We start from the raw sequence: 17,177 nt of genomic DNA on the forward strand, positions 1-17,177 counted from the left end.
ACAAAATTTAACTCATAGAAAAGAGGTGGGGGTTGAGGGAGAGGGAACTGGACAAAGGTGGTCAAACAGTTCAGATTTCCAGTTATAAGATAAATAAGTACTGGGACTGTAAAAGTACAACATGATGACTGTCGTTAAGTCTGCTGTCCGTGATATACAGGAAAGTGGTTAAAGAGAGTAAATTCTAAGAGTTCTCATCACAAGGAAAACGCTTTTTTTGTCATTCTCTTTTTTTAGTATCTGTATGAGATGATGGATGTTAACTACACTTATTGTGGTAATCATTTCACAATATATGTAAGTCAAATTATTATGCTGTCCACCTTAAACTTATATTGTGCTGTATGTCAAGTATATCTTAATAAAACTGGGAAAAAAGGCAGAGTTATAAACATTATTAAATTTTATTAACAAAAACTTTGTACATTTTAATACATGTGGAATTTTACATCTAAGTAAAATAACAACACATTCAAAATTTACCATTTATACAAATTGTTACAGAATAACAACCAGTGGGTTAAATAAGTAAAATAAACCACACCGGTTTTTTTTAATTATCTACAAAAGATTTGATTTTCTTTAAAATTCCCCTGAACATATAAAAATAAATTAATTTTACTTTTCAATTAAATCTACCAATTAGAAATATTACAAATCAAAATATCAATGTTATCTTATGAATTTTTCACAATACAAAACAGATTCACAAAACCTTATTTACAGAAATGAGGTAAGAACTGTGCAATGTTTAACCAAGAGACATATTGCAGAATTAACATGTTCTTCCAGCTAAGTACACAGTGGAGGTCTAATTACAGCTGGGTCTTTTCCACTAATAATTCACACATTGAAGAATAGTTCAATGATTACATCCCCAATTGTTTAATTTATACTCTGCTATACTGTCATACCAGGAGTGGGGCTACCCAACATGGAAGGGCTGTAATACAGATTTCACGTGTTTCAGGAACTGCAGTGGTGGGTTTTTTGTCTTGTTTTGTTTGTTTCAAATCATTGTCAATAATGGGAAGTTGTCTAACTTAAGAAAAAAAGAAAATTCTTACCAAATCCACTCATTTTTCTTGTGACTCATTAGTGGATAAATACCCAGGTAATAGTTTTGCCTGAGCTAGCTACAGTGGCATAGAAAGTTCTTAATAAAGGCAGAACCATGGGGAAGGCTGCTGGTGCAACGCCGACTGTCCCTACTACTCCCAAGGACTGAGAGCGCAGGCTCAGCTGTCCAGAGCCACTTCAGCACAAGGCAGGTACTAACAGGCACTTGATTCAGGCCAAACCCTACCAGCAGTTTCAGAGTGGCCCCTCTTTCACTTTGAATTGAGCTGGTTCCCTCAGCAGCCTTAGAAATCACTGAACTCAAGCTTTCTTTAAAATATGAGTAGGTCTTAACACTAAAGAAAAAGCATTTAGCAAAAGAAAATTACCTTTAGCAGAAGCAGACATTTACCATCCTAACTTGATTACCAAAATTGGCCAAATCCCATTAGAAAGGAAATTTTTATAATAAAGATTGCCAAGTCCAAGTGGATGACCTATTTATTTGTAATATTTAACCAATAAAACTCCAGTAGAAGAAATTAGACAGTTCCTTGAAATTTGTTTTGACTCACAGAGCAAGCATAACTGTAACCCAAACAAAAGATCGTATTTCACGTTCCAACTTTTACATTAAAATCAAATGGTTTAAAAATGGAACAAGTCTTTAGTTTTGCTAATCATCTCTCCAATTTGTAACAAAATTAGTTGTACACCAACTATATTAAATTTCTCTTAGGCTGATAAATTCATTGCATGTAAATTACTTCAATGACAAAAGTTAGCTATTTAATTTTCTTTCAAAATTCAAAAAATGTGGGTGAGGGGTGGGGGATATGGGAATTCCATTTCAGTGCAACAAAGCAACAAGAAAATCAATCAAAGCCTTACAAGAATGCTCTTGGGGCAATTAATCCTTTGTCGTGCAGCTGGTTTCTTGTTGCATTTCTTCATAGGTGTAGTAAGGGGACTGCAACAGCAGCCAGATGAAGTGCTAGAATAGCAGGATAGTCCATTTCTAGATGTTTCTCAAGTGTCAACTTTTTTCTTGAGCAACAGGCCCAGTTTTATCACTAAGTCTCTGCAGTTAAAACAAACAAAATAAGATGCATTAGCTAAATGAATTTTTGGCCCCCACTTGAGATAATATCCTCTTACTTGAAATTATAACTGAGATAAAAGGTCATATATACGGTTACTCCTTTTTTTCTAAAAGTCAGCATGGCTACTTTTCAGCATAATATAAAGACATGAATTTACTGCTAAACATTCAGTTGCTTTATATTAAATTCAGCAGTATACAAAGACAGAAGTGCCCCTCTGAGGGAGGACTCATAAGGAATGAATGTAGAAACCATCCCCCCAGACTGACTTTTCCACAGAAGTAGTAACACAGTAGTGTGGAAAATGAACTAAGAAAGTCATGGGTTCTGATCCCACATGTGCTATGTGTCCTTTGAGCTTTAACCTCTTTGAATCTCCCTATTTAAAAAATGGGGTTACAGCCTATTAATATTTTAAAGATTGGAACCACGTATACTATTGTATCTAACAAAGATGGCTGCCACATAGCAGGATACTCATAAATATTATTTCCCAGCCTTGCTTTTCTACGTTAATTAATATTGTTTATTTTATAGTGTTTACTATTGTGATTTTCCATTAAAAATACATTTTATACTGTATAATTTTTTTAACACAAGAAAAAGCTTAGGAAAAAACGGTTAAAAAAATTCTAAATTAATACAGAATCAATGAAATTTTCCACGTCTGCAAAACTAGGTTTGTGATAATGACAGTATTCACAGTCAGGAAATCAGAGGAACAGTGGGGCAAACAAAAAGCATTGAAGAGTTAATGAAAACCAATAATTCTATATTGTGAACCAATTCTTGTTACTAAATACAAACTAAAGTTTTTGAAAACTAAAAGCACAGTAAAGAGCAAACTTTCAAAGTAATGGGAAAGAGCAAACATTGTGACTTTTAACACCATTTTTTGCCAAGTCTCCCACCTCATTCTTTCCCTTCTTCCTTTTCCTGATGTCCAGTCTCCATTCTATATCCCAATATCCTTCCTCTAACAGGGTTCTGCCCTGAACTGGAATTTAGGGGAAACATTTATACTCCAGTAAAGTAGACCTGATTGAAGGGGAGAATTAATAGAAAGAAACAGCCTTAAAATGTGTGCCACTATACGTATAGTATACTGTTCCTGCACCCATTTTTATTTATCTTAACTTGTACATTGAAAGGGTAAGATGCTATCACTTACATGAGATTAATAAAGAATTTAAATTTCATTACAAATGTGATTATGATTTACTTTCTATCAGGTAGAATAACTGGATTGCCCTAAAGTTTATATATTAATTTTATTATAAATGTAATTCAATTTTAGCATGTCTGAGCAAAATAATAAAAATATTCCTAAATTATCTAGACTATTTTTATAATTAAACAAATTAGTTAAACAAAGATTCTCAAAACACCAACTACTATCTTCTGATTGGACTGTCCAGTACCACTTACCATACTAAAACACATTTTCATTTTGAAAAATTGCTGAATTATAAAACAGTCTTCCAACCTTACGTGCAAATTCAAACTGATATACTTAGAGGATACATAAATTGGCTTAGGTCCTTTGTGTTTACAATATCCAGGTGCTGAAACAACTGGTTTTAAGAAGAAATTATCAGGGGGATAATATATTTTAAGGGGGGTGGGGAGGAAGAGAGGGGCTGGACAGTCATCTCTGATTAATCAGTAAAATTTGTTTTGGTATTTTACTAGCTGTAACAAAGCACAGACACTTACTGTTACCTTCTGACTTGCATTATCGCCATGGATGGTGAGGAACGGGTTGGTGGTGGCTGGATGAAGCGGAGGCGCCTGCGTGCCTGTGAGCAGGTTGTTGATGGGCATCTGCGTGGGTGTCGGGATCTGCAGCTGCTGGAGATCAGGCTGGTGGTGCTGCTGCACCAGCTGATACAGAAGGGCCTGGTGCTGCTCCTTAGGTAAGAACATGCAGGACAGGGTGAGTCCCAGTGCAGACCCGGCAGTCAGGACAGCCTGCTTCTCTGCTCTGATATTAGGTATTCAAGTGACAGCAAAGTCATACTACTAAGAAAGACAACAAGAGTCTCATCTGGAAGAACACACTGCACTAGATAATAACCATCTACTGTAAAATGTCAATATCATCAGGGAATGGCTTTATTCTCAAAATGGGGCAAACAAACGTAGGGGAACCCTATTCATATGAGGTTGCCCATGACAATCAAGGAGAACGGCAACTCAGAGCAGCCACGTGACCTGCGTTTGGCTTTAGAATGCACTGCATGGTGAAACCTCTCCCATAATTCTGGGAACTTAAAATAACTTTTAAAGTTCTCATTCATGCCAACAGAAAGAGTGCTTTCTTGATGCGGTTATGAGACCATGCCTTCCAGCAAGCACCCCTGAGCGCTTACTATGATGTGCCAGGCACTGTTCTGGGGTGAAGAAATGTTAGGAAATGATTACTGCCCAGGGTTGGGGGGAACAGGAGTGTAAGAGAGAGGACAGCGGGGGGCGGGGGTCAGGGTGGTTCTCACTTGGACACAGACACGAGGAGACGAGGGAATTCTCTACGTGGATATGGGGGGGGCGGGGGGGGGGTTCCAGGCAGAGAGACTGCTAGCCAGTGCCAAGGGGCCCCATGGCACACCCAGGACAAGCAAGGAGACTGGGTCGGAGAGCAGTGAGCAGGAAGGGGGCCAGAGAAGGACAAGGGCCTGGAGTGTCGGCCGAGAGCTCTGGTTTTTCTCAAAGTAACGCGGGAAGGCAAAGGAAGGCTCTGAACAGAGGAGCGACACAACCTGACCTAGGATTCTTGATGGATTCAATGTGAGGTGTCAGAAAAAGAGAGGGGTGAAGGAATAACGGCTTGAGCAGCTGGAAGGATGGAGGTGCATCAGCTGAGGTGGCGCAGCCATGTGGAGGGTCAGCAGTTCCGTTTGGACACATTATGCCCGCACCATTTATTAAGAGAGCCAAGTGGTGGCAACTAAGTAAGCAGTGGATATGGGAGCTTGAAATTCCAGAGAGCGGCCCGGGCTGGAGACATCGGTATCAGCACAGACAGTATTTAAAGCTCTGCGGCTGGAGGAGATCCTGAATTCTAGGATGCTCTGAAATGAGTGGGGCTGAGGAGAAGAGCAGGACCCAGAAAAGGAAGCTAAAAAGGAAGAACCAGTTAGGCAGGAAGAAAACCAAGATAATGTGGTATCCTGGGAGCTAAGGGAAGAAAGTGCTTCCAGTGGGCAGAAGCCATTACCAGGTCAGGGAAGATGCCAGGCAGAAATGGACAGGGCTGAGCATGGGGCAGCAGCTGGTCGGGAGGAGGGTCAGGAGGAGGTCGAGCAAGAGTTTTCCTTGAGGAGGGAGGTGCCTCACAGTACCATTCCTGACTACGTACGTGAAACCTCAAGCCACAACCTTGGCTGCAAAGGAAACGTCAAGTCTAATCCACTCAGTCTTCATGGGCTCTGGGTAATAATTTGTGCTAAAAATTCCTTGATCAACCACGTTCCAGAAACAAGACACCTAAATGTGCTGTTATTAGAGTAAAATCTGGATTAACAGGAAGAACCCCAAATAAACTGAATTCCAGAACTTCATATTAAGATGAGGCAAGATATAAGAAAACAAGATTACATTTTAGTGTAAGCGTTTAAGAATTTATATGGACTCTATCCTTATACCACTGTTAGAACAGTGACGGTGACAACGATCCAGAATTGTAAAACAGACATTTTCAATACATTTTTGACTAAAGCAAGAAAGTAGGTAGGTAGATGTATTTTAGAAAGAAGTTACAAAGGCTGAAACCCCAAAGTTAATTAAATGGGTGTTCTCCTAGCAGTGAGGTGTGCTAGACACACCCTCCCACATCTGCCTTAGTTCTCTCCCCTCCTCCAAGATATCTGTTCCACACCTTCTTTCTCTCCTCTAACTACAATATCCCCATCCCCCTCAGCTGATGACTTTACTTATAATTCCCATTTAAAAACTACAAACATTAGAAGTGGGTTTCCTCAACCTCCTGTCATAAAACCCACCGACAGCCTCTCTGCCTCCCTCTTATCACAGGGGAAGCTGCTCTCTCCTGAAGAGCTCTGCTGCCCTGGCGTTATCCCTCCTCTCTCTGCACCAGAAAATTCCCCATCAACATACACATATGCTGTCATTTTCAAAATGATTAGAAACTACCCCCCTTAGACCACGTCTTTCTAATGCTAGCTGCCGATTCACTTCTCTGCTCTTTACAGTAAAACATCTTGAGTTGCCTGTACCCCATCTTCGCTTCCTCTCCTATTTTCTTTCCAACCACTCAGTGAAGCTTTTCACTTCTCAGCAAAACCACGTTCTCAAAAAGCTCTAGACACCCAAATCCAATGGGCAGTTCTTACTTGTCTCACCAGAACCATTCTACACAGCTGAGTCCTCCCTTTCTTGAAATGTTTCTTCACATGGAACTAGGCCACCACTCTCTGTGCTAACCCACTGGCCCCTTTTTCCCTAGACCCTTGACTAGATTACTCTCCTCCTCCAGGGTGCCCAGGGCTCAGTCCTGAGACATTAGATTTCATTCCCTACTGACTTCAGCGAATCCCGTGAATCTAAACATCACTGTATGTCATGTCACTATTGTGTTCAAAGCCCGACAATTACAGGACTTCCTTGGCAGTCCAGTGGTTAAGACTTCGAGCTTCCACTGTGGGTGGCGCGGGTTCGATCCCTGGTCAGGGAACTAAGATCCTGCATGCCATGCTACGTGGCCAAAACAAATAACAAGCAAACAAAAACCCTACAATTAATTCTTTAAAATTCTGAAAGGAAAAATGAGGATATACGAAAAAAGAGTTTTTTAACTGGGATAATTATTAAAGCTAGGCAATCGGTATACCATACTCTCTACTTCTGGTACACTTGAATGTGTATTTCCACAAAGAAAGGTTTTTAAAAAAAAAAAATCACCGATGGCTTTCCATCACACTTAAGGTAAATCTAAATTCCATGCCATGGAGAGCCAAACAAGGCAGCCCACAAGCTTGCAGCCCACACCCACCCGTCTGACTGCTCTCCTCCACACCAGTCCAGTCACACAGCTCACAGGCCCTGGTCCCTCCACCTTGAGTGAATGTTCTCTTCCACCGCACGCCCCCCATGTCAGAAAGTCATGCTCCTTCAACTTTTATTCAGGTGTGTGCTCAAAAGTCACCTACTCAGAGGCTGGACCATCCTATCTAAGATGGCTCTCATCCGACTGTTATCCAATCCTTATCCTGCTTCATTTTCCTTCCCAGTACTCATCACTACCAAAAAGTGTGTATATATTTATCGTCCATCACCCCTATCATAATGAAGCTCCATGAAAATACAAGTCTCCGTGAAAATACAGAGTCTACCAGAGTTGCATAGACCACGTTCTAGTATTTGTCGATGAATCAATATAATGTCACTGCAGGTATCACAGACTACACCACAATGTCATTTCACAAAGTGGGCAATCTATACCTATGCTGAATAGTTATTATAGCTTGGATCACTTGCTCCTAATAAAGATCAAGTATTATCAAAAGGAAGAACTTACTGGTGTGAGCTGTTGCGAATTTAACAACTGCTGGAATTGCTGTTGATGAAGAAATATTTGTCTTTGCTGGTCAGAAAGTAATCCTAGTCCTGAGGCACTGAAAAACGATGAAAATTCTTACTTTCTACTGTACACCTTTTAACGTTTTTTTTAATGTAAAATGAACAACTGTTTCAAGTTGATGTTTAATAACTTAACAAGTTTCTAACCATAATACTTTTTGAAAACAATGATGTACAAATTTCTTTTATCTCTCTTTCTCTCTCTCTGCACATATACAGGTAAACAAGAATTCACATTGTCAGTAAATGTTTTGTTTCCCTTTATACTGTAAACCAAGCAGGCAGTCAGTTGTTTTATGGAATAAAAACTTACATGTGTTTATAACAGAACATGTAATACTTTTATTTTTAATCATTCAAGGATAATTTAACCCACACTAAGTGACACATATTTAAAACAAAGGAAGAATCCAAACATACTACTAATTGATTTGACCTAAACTTTTTTTTACAGTCCCAATGGTCGGTAAAATTAAGCACCATTGAAAAGAGAGCCAGAAGAAATAGTTTACTACTATCCATTGCAAATACATTTAAAATGATTTATTCCTCAAAAGTATGTGCAATAACAACATGGCTTTGCCATTCAAATGAAATTCCACTACAGTGAAACAGCGAGTCTCACTCCCTGGAAATTCAAGATAAATATTTGACCTTCATCTTATATCAAAATCTTTGACAACAAAGCTAACAAAATTACATAGCTGAATTTTAAGAAACCAACATTCATATGTGATCTTCATTATAATATTACTTTTCTTCAGGATTTATGACACATGAAGGCAATATACATGGGGATAAGAAAAATTAGCATTTAAAACACACATCACAGATCAAAACTGAAATTTTCAGTATAGAATATACCTAATGCTTTGTTACGAAAGGTGATTTAATTTTGTTTTAACCTGAATTACTTAAGTGTCAAAAATAAATGGCTCTTGGTATAATATATTAAGTTTGGTGGCTTTTAATTTCTTATCGAGTACATCTAACAAGGAACACATTTAAAAATCCCAATCTAAAGTATGGACAGCACTGGTACCATGTTACACTAAAAAACCCAAAAGGTATTGAAGTAAGTTTCTTACCTGTTAGTCAGTGTAGTTGGCATTGGATGTGCTGCATTAGGTGGTACAGTTGTATGGGTGAGGGGGGTAGGGTTCTGGGATATTGTGACAGGGGTCTGAATAACCCCATTTAAAGCTCCTACAATGCCATTAATTGCCAGTTGGTTACCTGGCAAAGCTCCAATTATTCCACCCACTCCAGGCACGGCAGGAATGGTGGATGTTACAGTCTGCATTCCACTAGCCAGTGCCCCCACTGTCACACCATTGACCTGCTGAACTCCACTAAGGCCTGAGCCCTGCTGAGCTGGACTCTGCCCAGCAGGAGGTGGAGTAGAAAGAGCTGATGAGCTGCTGGTGCTTTGTCCACTGGAGGTTAAGTCCTAACGTAAGAAAGAATAGAAATTAAGTTGTAAACAATACAGCAAAACTGTTTAAAATAATTTTAAACCATCTAATGTGATATACTACTGTTCATAAGTGAAACACACAGATGAAACTAACCACACCCAAATTACCTGATTTAATACAGGAAGAGAATTATCAGGTAGAAAGCTGTTTCCTAGATGAGGGCTCTTACTGCTGTTCAAGGAATCAGTAGTAGGAGCTAGATTAAAAAAGACAAAGAAACCTATTTACCTGTTAAATTACATTATGTGTAAGATTAAAGGCTTGTCTAAAAAAGCTTACCCTGAAGCCCGCATTAAAAACACTTAAATATTAAGCCTTGGTATTCTTAAGACCAATTTGAATGAAAAAAAATCTTTATCTCTACTGAATATCATGGCTTTAAATCAATGAAGAGATCGTTACATATTTAAATTTTACCATTAAATTCTGTACTAAAGAAGTTGGAGCAAATTCAAATTGAACACTGAACAGGATTCTTTTTTTTTGAATTTTTGAATTTTATTTTTTTTTAATACAGCAGGTTCTTATTAGTTATCTATTTTATACATATTAGTGTATATACGCCAATCCCAATCTCCCAATTCATCCCCCCACCCGCCCCCACCACCACTTTCCCCCCTTGGTGTCCATATGTTTGTTCTCTACATGAACAGGATTCTTTACGCTCGTAGAAAATAATTTATCATTCCTTTTCTACATCTGCATATAACTAGTGACCAGTCATTATTCAGTTATTATGAAAAAGATAATGGAAGTCCATCCTGCTTTCCTTAGATCCACAATAAAGTCATACTTACCATTCTGTGCTGAAAATGCATGCATTTGATGAGATGGGCTGGGATTTGTTGTTATTGTTGGAAAAGGCACTGAGAGCTGTGCATTCAATAATTGAAGGCGTTCCTTTTTGGCAGTCAAGTTTTTAATCTGTTCCTCTAATCTTCGATTTTCTACTTGAAGTTGGTGTAATGACTTCAGCATTCCTAAAACTAGCAGACATTTGAATGGTTTTTAATAAAGAATTTCATACACAGGACTAGGTATTTTATGGACTTAAGTGTCAATAACTTTAGAAATAAATTAAAATAGAAAAGCAGAAATTCTATAAAGCATTTCTAAGTGACTAGGTTCTATTCCTAAATTTATATGTAGATATAAATATACCATAATATATTTGTACCTATGTAAGCATAAAGGGATACTGTTCCTAGATATACCATGTGGAAACTTTGTCGCCACATACCAAAAAAACCCAACCTAGTTCAGGTAATTTCCATTCTCAAAGAAAAATCATGAGAACACTTTATTTTCATCAAAATAAAAACCTAATTAAAAATTCAAAGTGCTCGCCATGATTTTTCATTAAAATCATATTTCAAAGGGCAAAGAATCACACCGATATCCTTCGCCACAAATAAAGAGCACAAGTATTTGTTTGCTGCTTGGTTGAGTTAAGCAAGCCACCTGACACAGGACTAGGAAGCCCAGCCGCTAGGCCTGTGGATCCACACTCGCCCAGCAGAGGGCAGTGTGTGTGCACCGCAGCCCCACTCCCGGCTCCAAGGGAAGGCGCGTCATCTGCACACAGGCTCAGCGTCTGTCCTGCCTCACCACCTCAAATACCGTTTCCGTTCGCGCCACAGCTCTCAGACCTCTCGACACAGCAGAGAGAGAGGCCCGTGTGATGCTGCGGTGATGGACACTTTAAAAGTTCTATGTATTAAAAAGTTGTATTTGTCTAACATGCCCTCAGGGCCTTGAAAACACACAATTCTACTGGTACAGACACATACGGTCATTTCCCAAGGATTTAACTTTTATCCCTCCTCTTCAAGATCCCACAAATAAACCCTTAGTATACCCAAATGAGATGCAGTAAGACTAAGCTAAACCTGTCCTCCAGCTATCATGTTCAAAGGATTATCCCGGCATGAATTTCCTCACAATTAGCATTTTTTGTCAGAGCGCCATTCATAAAAATACCAATTTATGGCACGTGTGTAACGATAAGCAAAATATTTTAAAAAAATAAAGCAGCAAAAGCTTATACCTCCCACCCCCAAAATGATTAAAAACCAAACCAAAACACCTATTATTTCCCCCAGATACATATATCCTTAACATTAGGCCACTTCTCTAGTTAACAGTATCTGTAGTAACAGTTTTTGTGTTTGACATTTTTCACCCATGGCTCTCCTTAATAGCTAAAATTGTAAAGATACTAAATATGTATATGTAATATATATTACATAATTTAGCAAGTAAATGATATAGATAATATATATAAGTTATATATATAATTTAGTAATTATTCTCCTTTCTCACCCAAATTGTAAAATCAAGAGAGTTGGCCATACTTGACTATACACATTTTTTAAAATAAATTCTCCAAAGGTGAGCAAGTTTGATTCAAACAACTAAGCTAAAAGAGCTATAACTTGTATTTTAGTAAAACTTAAAAATTGATTAGAACAAAGTACAATGGAGAAACAATGTAACAATATTTTAATAATTATAAAAAGTAACAAAAACCAGTGAATTCCATGAGCCAGGCAACGTTCTTCATATATTCTATGTCATTTAACCCTCAAAACAATACTATGATGTAAGTACATTATTATTCCCATTCTACAAATGGAAATCTAAAAGCACAATGACATTAAGGAACTTGCCTAAGATCACACTGTTAGTAACAGGTAAAAACAAAATTCAAGTCCAAGCAGTAAACCTGCAGCATTTGTTCTACTGAGCCACTACATTACACTTTCTCACCATATTATGTAAGATGTATCACAATTTCAATGCTGTTCTCGATGGTGTGACTTCAACATCCATCCACCTCTCTGTGCATCCGTCCACCCATCCATCTACTGACCTTTCTTTCAAGACAAGAAGACAATACTTACTGTCACTAGGAGTGCCCTGTTCTAGTAGAAACTGCTGTCCTTCACTCCACTGCCTCTCCAGAAGCTGCTCTATGCTGGCTGCTACCGGGGGCAGGTTTTCCAAACTGCTGTTGCCTGGTTGATCATAGCGGATCTGCAAGCTACTTACAGGGGACCTGTTGGAAACATTAATCCTCAGGTTAAACAGAAGAAGGACCCTTTGAAGGAAGCACATTCACATTTCTCACCTTAGGCTGAGCCTTCTCCTGTACAAGTTTTCTAACACCAGGCTGCCTATGTTAGAACGATAGAACCATAACCTACGCTAAAATTTAATAATTACCATCCTTCCTCCCCAAATGGTAAAAGTCAAGGGAACAGCTGGCCATGCTCGATAATTAAAAACCACTAGAAAATATAAACACACCACTAATAATCTCTGGAATAGGCTGTAAAAGAACTTGATGCAACTTTATAAGACAAAAGGGAGAAAGACAGGACTAGAAAAGACTTACACTGTACGATTATAATAAAGTAGAGAGCATTTTAATTCATAACCACAAAATCTCAAATATCAGTAAAAAGAATTTTTAAACAATCTTGAAGGAGTATTTTGTTATAAATTCAAAAATACTTAGTTTCAAGTATTTTCAGAATTAGAGAACATTATCCAGACCAGAGCCATTTTTATTTGAGCCCCTTCTACAAATTTTTTCTAAAACGTCTTAGATCTGTACTTCAAATGATAACAACTTAATCACCTCTTCCAAAACAAGTACCACTTATATTAAGATGAACATGCTATGTTCTCTCATCCACTTTTTGTTTTAAATAAGTAAATGTGGCCATTTCTGGTCTCCAGCCTCCATAAAAATATAATAAATTAGTAAAGGGCTTTAGAGTTTCTGAAGTGTTTCCACCTAGTTAACTTCACAACAACCTAGTGAGAAGTCAAAACCTGCCTTACTGGCTCCATTTCTATCTGAGGAAACAAGATGGGGCTTTAGTGACTTGTCCAAAGACACGCCGCTAGTAAGTGACATAGCTGGGCTACAGCTCAGGTCTTCCCACAGCCTGAGAGTGCTCGGCCGCATCCCTGACATGCATCTCTACAAAAATCTCTTTAAATTAGAAGTTAAACAAATGAGGCTTTTTATTCCACATGTAAACATCACATGCTACATACAGCTGCCCAGCCCTTTCCAAATAGTATATTATTGCCAGGATAATTTAGGCCATTATATTTCAGGCTGATTTTTAAAGAATAATATACAGCTGGAAATATGTGCTAAAGTAATTTAGTGCCATTTTTGTGTGTTAAATACCATTTAGCTAATGAAACACGAAGAACTGCACAATGCAAAATTGCAGTAAGGAATCCTGAATAATTTCTAGGTAGCTTGCGTGATATTTTAAGTTTAAAAGGAGACCACAGGGACTTCTCTGGTGGCGCAGTGGTTAAGAATTCGCCTGCCAAATGCAGGGGACATGGGTTGAGCCCTGGTCCAGGAAGATCCCACATACCACAGAGCAACTGAGCCCACGCGCCGCAACTACTGAAGCCTAGAGTCAGTGCTCCGCAACAAGAGAAGCCGCCGCAATGATAAGCCCATGCACTGCAAAGAGTAGCCCCCGCTTACCACAACTAGAGAAAGCCTGCGCACAGCAACGAAGACCCAACGCAGCCAACAATAAATTAATTAATTTAAATAAATAAATAAATAAATAAAAGGAGAACACAGAGATGCTTCCTCCACTAAACATATGAGCAAAAAAATCCATTAACTTTCTTCTTTGAAAAAAAAAAGAATAAAACAGTACAGAAGTAACACAGCATAAATTATAGATTGGTCAGATGATGTTACAATTGTACTTCAGATTCCTAGTTTCAAAAGAAGAATATTTAATTTTCTGCAGAGTTCAATTAGGAAAAACAATACTACCTTTAGTTCACTCAGGGATTAGAAAAAAGGCACTACTGATGCAGCACTAGAAAATAGCAAAATTAGAGGTTACTGGACTAATCTCTCTAACGTTAAAGATGCTCCTTAACAGACATTCCCATATATATTAGCAACACAACAACAGTGATATTCATGGTAGCCATGGCAGAAAAAATTTATTTTTAATAGAATTTTAAACTTTCCACAGTTGAAAAAGATTCTTGAATGGGCTTCTTCCTCCTTCTGCTCCATTCTCACCCAATCTAATACTATGCTTGAGGCAGTTTACAAAATTAGAGAACAGAGAGAAAACAAACTAGAAAAAGGTATAGGAGTTGAGTGGAATAAAGTTAATAAAAAGATAGCCTAATGTGCTGTTTGTAGGAATAACCTTATATATTACATATTAATAAATGGTACCTGAACTCTTTCATATAATATCTAAGATAATTTCACAGAACAATGTAACATATTTGCTATACTTTGCTTCAGACAATTTTAAGAACTAGAGGGATTTTAGAGATGAGCCACAAGAACTTCATTTACTGAATTAGCAACTAGAGACTAAAGGGTTAAGTGCATTGCCCACAACAGAGCTAAAACTGGAACCCAAAGTTGAAAGTCTGGAGTCTGCAGCTTTAAGAGACTTTTTTTGTTTGTTTTTGTTTGTTTGTTTTGTTTTTATTTTTGGCTGTGTTGGGTCTTTGTTGCTGCGTGTGGGCTTTCTCTAGTTGCAGCGAGCGGGGGCTACTCTTCTTTGCGGTGCACGGGCTGCTCATTGCAGTGGCTTCTCTTGTTGCAGAGCACGGGCTCTAGGCGCAGGGGTTTCAGTAGTTGTGGCACACGGGCTCAGCTGCTCTGCGGCATGTGGGATCTTCCCGGGCCAGGGATCAAACCCGTGTCCCCCCTGCATTGGTAGGCAGATTCTTAACCACTGCACCACCAGGGAAGCCCTAAGAGACTTTTAAGACTATTTTATAACCAAAAAGAATTACCCAAATTAATACATTAATAATACCAGGAGCTAAATATACAGGAGAGCTGAAATTGATTAGAAATCCAAGAAAAGGTGTATCTTTTACAAAGCTTACAAATCTAGCCATGTGTTTAAATTAATATTCAAGTCAATTTAGAATCATTTTTCTTGACTGTCCAGACATGCTTCTTATCTATAAAATGCTTTTATAGCCTCACAAATGTATGCTCTGCTGATATGAGTTAAAGAAGTTTCCAAATCGCGAAATGTTTCCTTTGCCGATACTTTGCAGTGCAAATAACACTTACCTTGGTGAGAGACTCCCTCTGGGTGAGCTTCCTCTGCCACCAAGGCTGCGGCTATTGTCTCCGAGTTCTTGATCTGCAGTGTAAATATTTCACAGCTGATAAAGTGACTCTCACTAGATAACAGGTTTTAAGCTCTGGCCCTGATTTTTTCTAAAACATACATAAAACCTTTACCACTATCTTTGCAGTTATTATGAAAGTAGAAGATCTAGTATGTTGCTAGTTTAGAATTGCTGAACTGTGGCATGTAAGGCGTTGTCCCTACACGTTTTTTGTGGGTGGAGAAGGCCATGGATTATGTTCGTTCTTTCATTCCTTTCAATTTTACAGCACAGAAGCGTGGTTTCCATTTGCAGTACCCTCCCCTCAGCCACTTTTAATTTCTACGGTTAAAGTAATGAATCACAGCTGTGGACAGCTAATCTGTATGCTTATCACAGCAAATCCTTATGCTTTGTATATTTTAACACTTTGCATTCCAAGACAAGTCACAAAATGCATATGTATTACATAGAGCTACACACCAAAACTAAAAGTGTATCTATTACATGGATCATTTCACATAACACTAAATATCCAAATGGACAATAACAAGTAGGAATACAGAATTCTGTATTTAAAAGGAAAAAGAAATTAATTTCTTCAAAATATTCCTTAGGTAACACCGAATATCTCTGCTTGAAAAATAACTTGTATTTCCCCTAACTTGTATTTAGTTCCTTATAAAATCATCCTATCTGGCCTCTTTAAGGTTGTCCTCCCCTTATTCTGAGTCAGGTAACCTCTGACCCTTAAAGTGTAAAGACATGACTGATCCATTCTTGGTGAACTGCTAAACCCATTCCCTTCCCCCAAACAGGCATGACTACTTGGACATGTCAACAAATCCTTAAGGACGGAATGAGACAAAGCAAATCCAGTGGCTCATTAAAACAGTACAAGAGGCAAATGCTACAAAATGTCAACTGGTAAAAATTCACAGGATTACTAAACACTGTAGAAATTCTCTAACAGGATTTTTTTTTACCAAGTTTGTGTAATGCAATTTCATGAATTATGCAAATAAAGATTGAGGCTATTCACAGAAAAGCCCAGTGTTATGTTACTTTCATTGCACAGAACTGAGCACTGAACACATCAATCACAAAAGTCACAGGAGACACTAGCATTCCTGCCTGCTGATGGCTCTGCTTAAACATTTACATTTCAGACAGTAAAAAAGCACATCACTGTTTTGCAGCACAGCATACTATTTACTTCCAACTGTGATTCTTTTGATTTAAAAAGGGAGGGGCACAATCCCCCCCCACCCTTTAGATTTTACTTATTAACCACACCTTTAGACCTTTCAAATGAAATGACCTGAAGTGGGTAAAAATTACACTGGGGAAAGGGAACAGAATTTGAGAGTTTAAAAATTCTTGAAATCTTACCTGTTTGATTATTTTCAGACTGAGCTATAAGAGCTGCCATTGATGAATTTGGATTTAATCTATTGCCATATATATGAGATGATGCCTGACTAAGAGAAGATCCAGCTAGAGTATTTGCCTAAATGAAAAGAATTACAAAGACAAATGAATTATACTTAAAAATATCTTAATACTTTTCCTCCTAATAGACCTAGTAACAACTATTTTCTCCAACCTAAGAATATAAGCAAAAATTTCTTTCTGAAGAGCAAATTTCATTGTTGTTTTACCATTCCAATATTCCAGTTTCTGAAAAGTTACCTAACTCTAAATTTTAAAAAAAAAGTGAGAGAGAGAAAGAAAAAGAATTGGCACAAAGTTAACTATTCATGCTTTAATTTCCAAGTACCTATTCGAT

At 38.1% G+C, this 17,177-nt stretch overlaps 1 protein-coding gene across 12 annotated transcripts in view; it reads right to left on the bottom strand.

Annotated features, from left to right (window-relative positions):
- Nucleotides 1-419: 419 nt before the first annotated feature.
- Nucleotides 420-17,177, bottom strand: part of MLLT10 (MLLT10 histone lysine methyltransferase DOT1L cofactor) — a 244,697-nt gene continuing 227,939 nt past the window's right edge. For 6 of the 12 annotated variants that reach the window (XM_081229504.1, XM_081229503.1, XM_081229502.1 and 3 more), the window contains 9 exons: nucleotides 16,781-16,898; nucleotides 15,348-15,420; nucleotides 12,142-12,296; nucleotides 10,036-10,224; nucleotides 9,346-9,434; nucleotides 8,849-9,210; nucleotides 7,699-7,795; nucleotides 3,879-4,073; nucleotides 422-2,140 (listed from right to left, as the gene is read on the bottom strand). In XM_081229504.1, coding sequence (XP_081085630.1) covers nucleotides 2,096-2,140; nucleotides 3,879-4,073; nucleotides 7,699-7,795; nucleotides 8,849-9,210; nucleotides 9,346-9,434; nucleotides 10,036-10,224; nucleotides 12,142-12,296; nucleotides 15,348-15,420; nucleotides 16,781-16,898 — 1,323 coding nt within the window. In that variant the 3' untranslated portion in view covers nucleotides 422-2,095. Of the gene's footprint in view, nucleotides 2,141-3,073; nucleotides 3,201-3,878; nucleotides 4,074-7,698; nucleotides 7,796-8,848; nucleotides 9,211-9,345; nucleotides 9,435-10,035; nucleotides 10,225-12,141; nucleotides 12,297-15,347; nucleotides 15,421-16,780; nucleotides 16,899-17,177 lie in introns of all 12 variants that reach the window. The other 6 variants (XM_081229500.1, XM_081229509.1, XR_014015434.1 and 3 more) reach the window with 5 other exon arrangements.

Source organism: Mesoplodon bidens (assembly GCF_964165515.1).
Source record: "Mesoplodon bidens genome assembly, chromosome: 3".
Lineage (NCBI taxonomy): Eukaryota > Metazoa > Chordata > Mammalia > Artiodactyla > Ziphiidae > Mesoplodon > Mesoplodon bidens.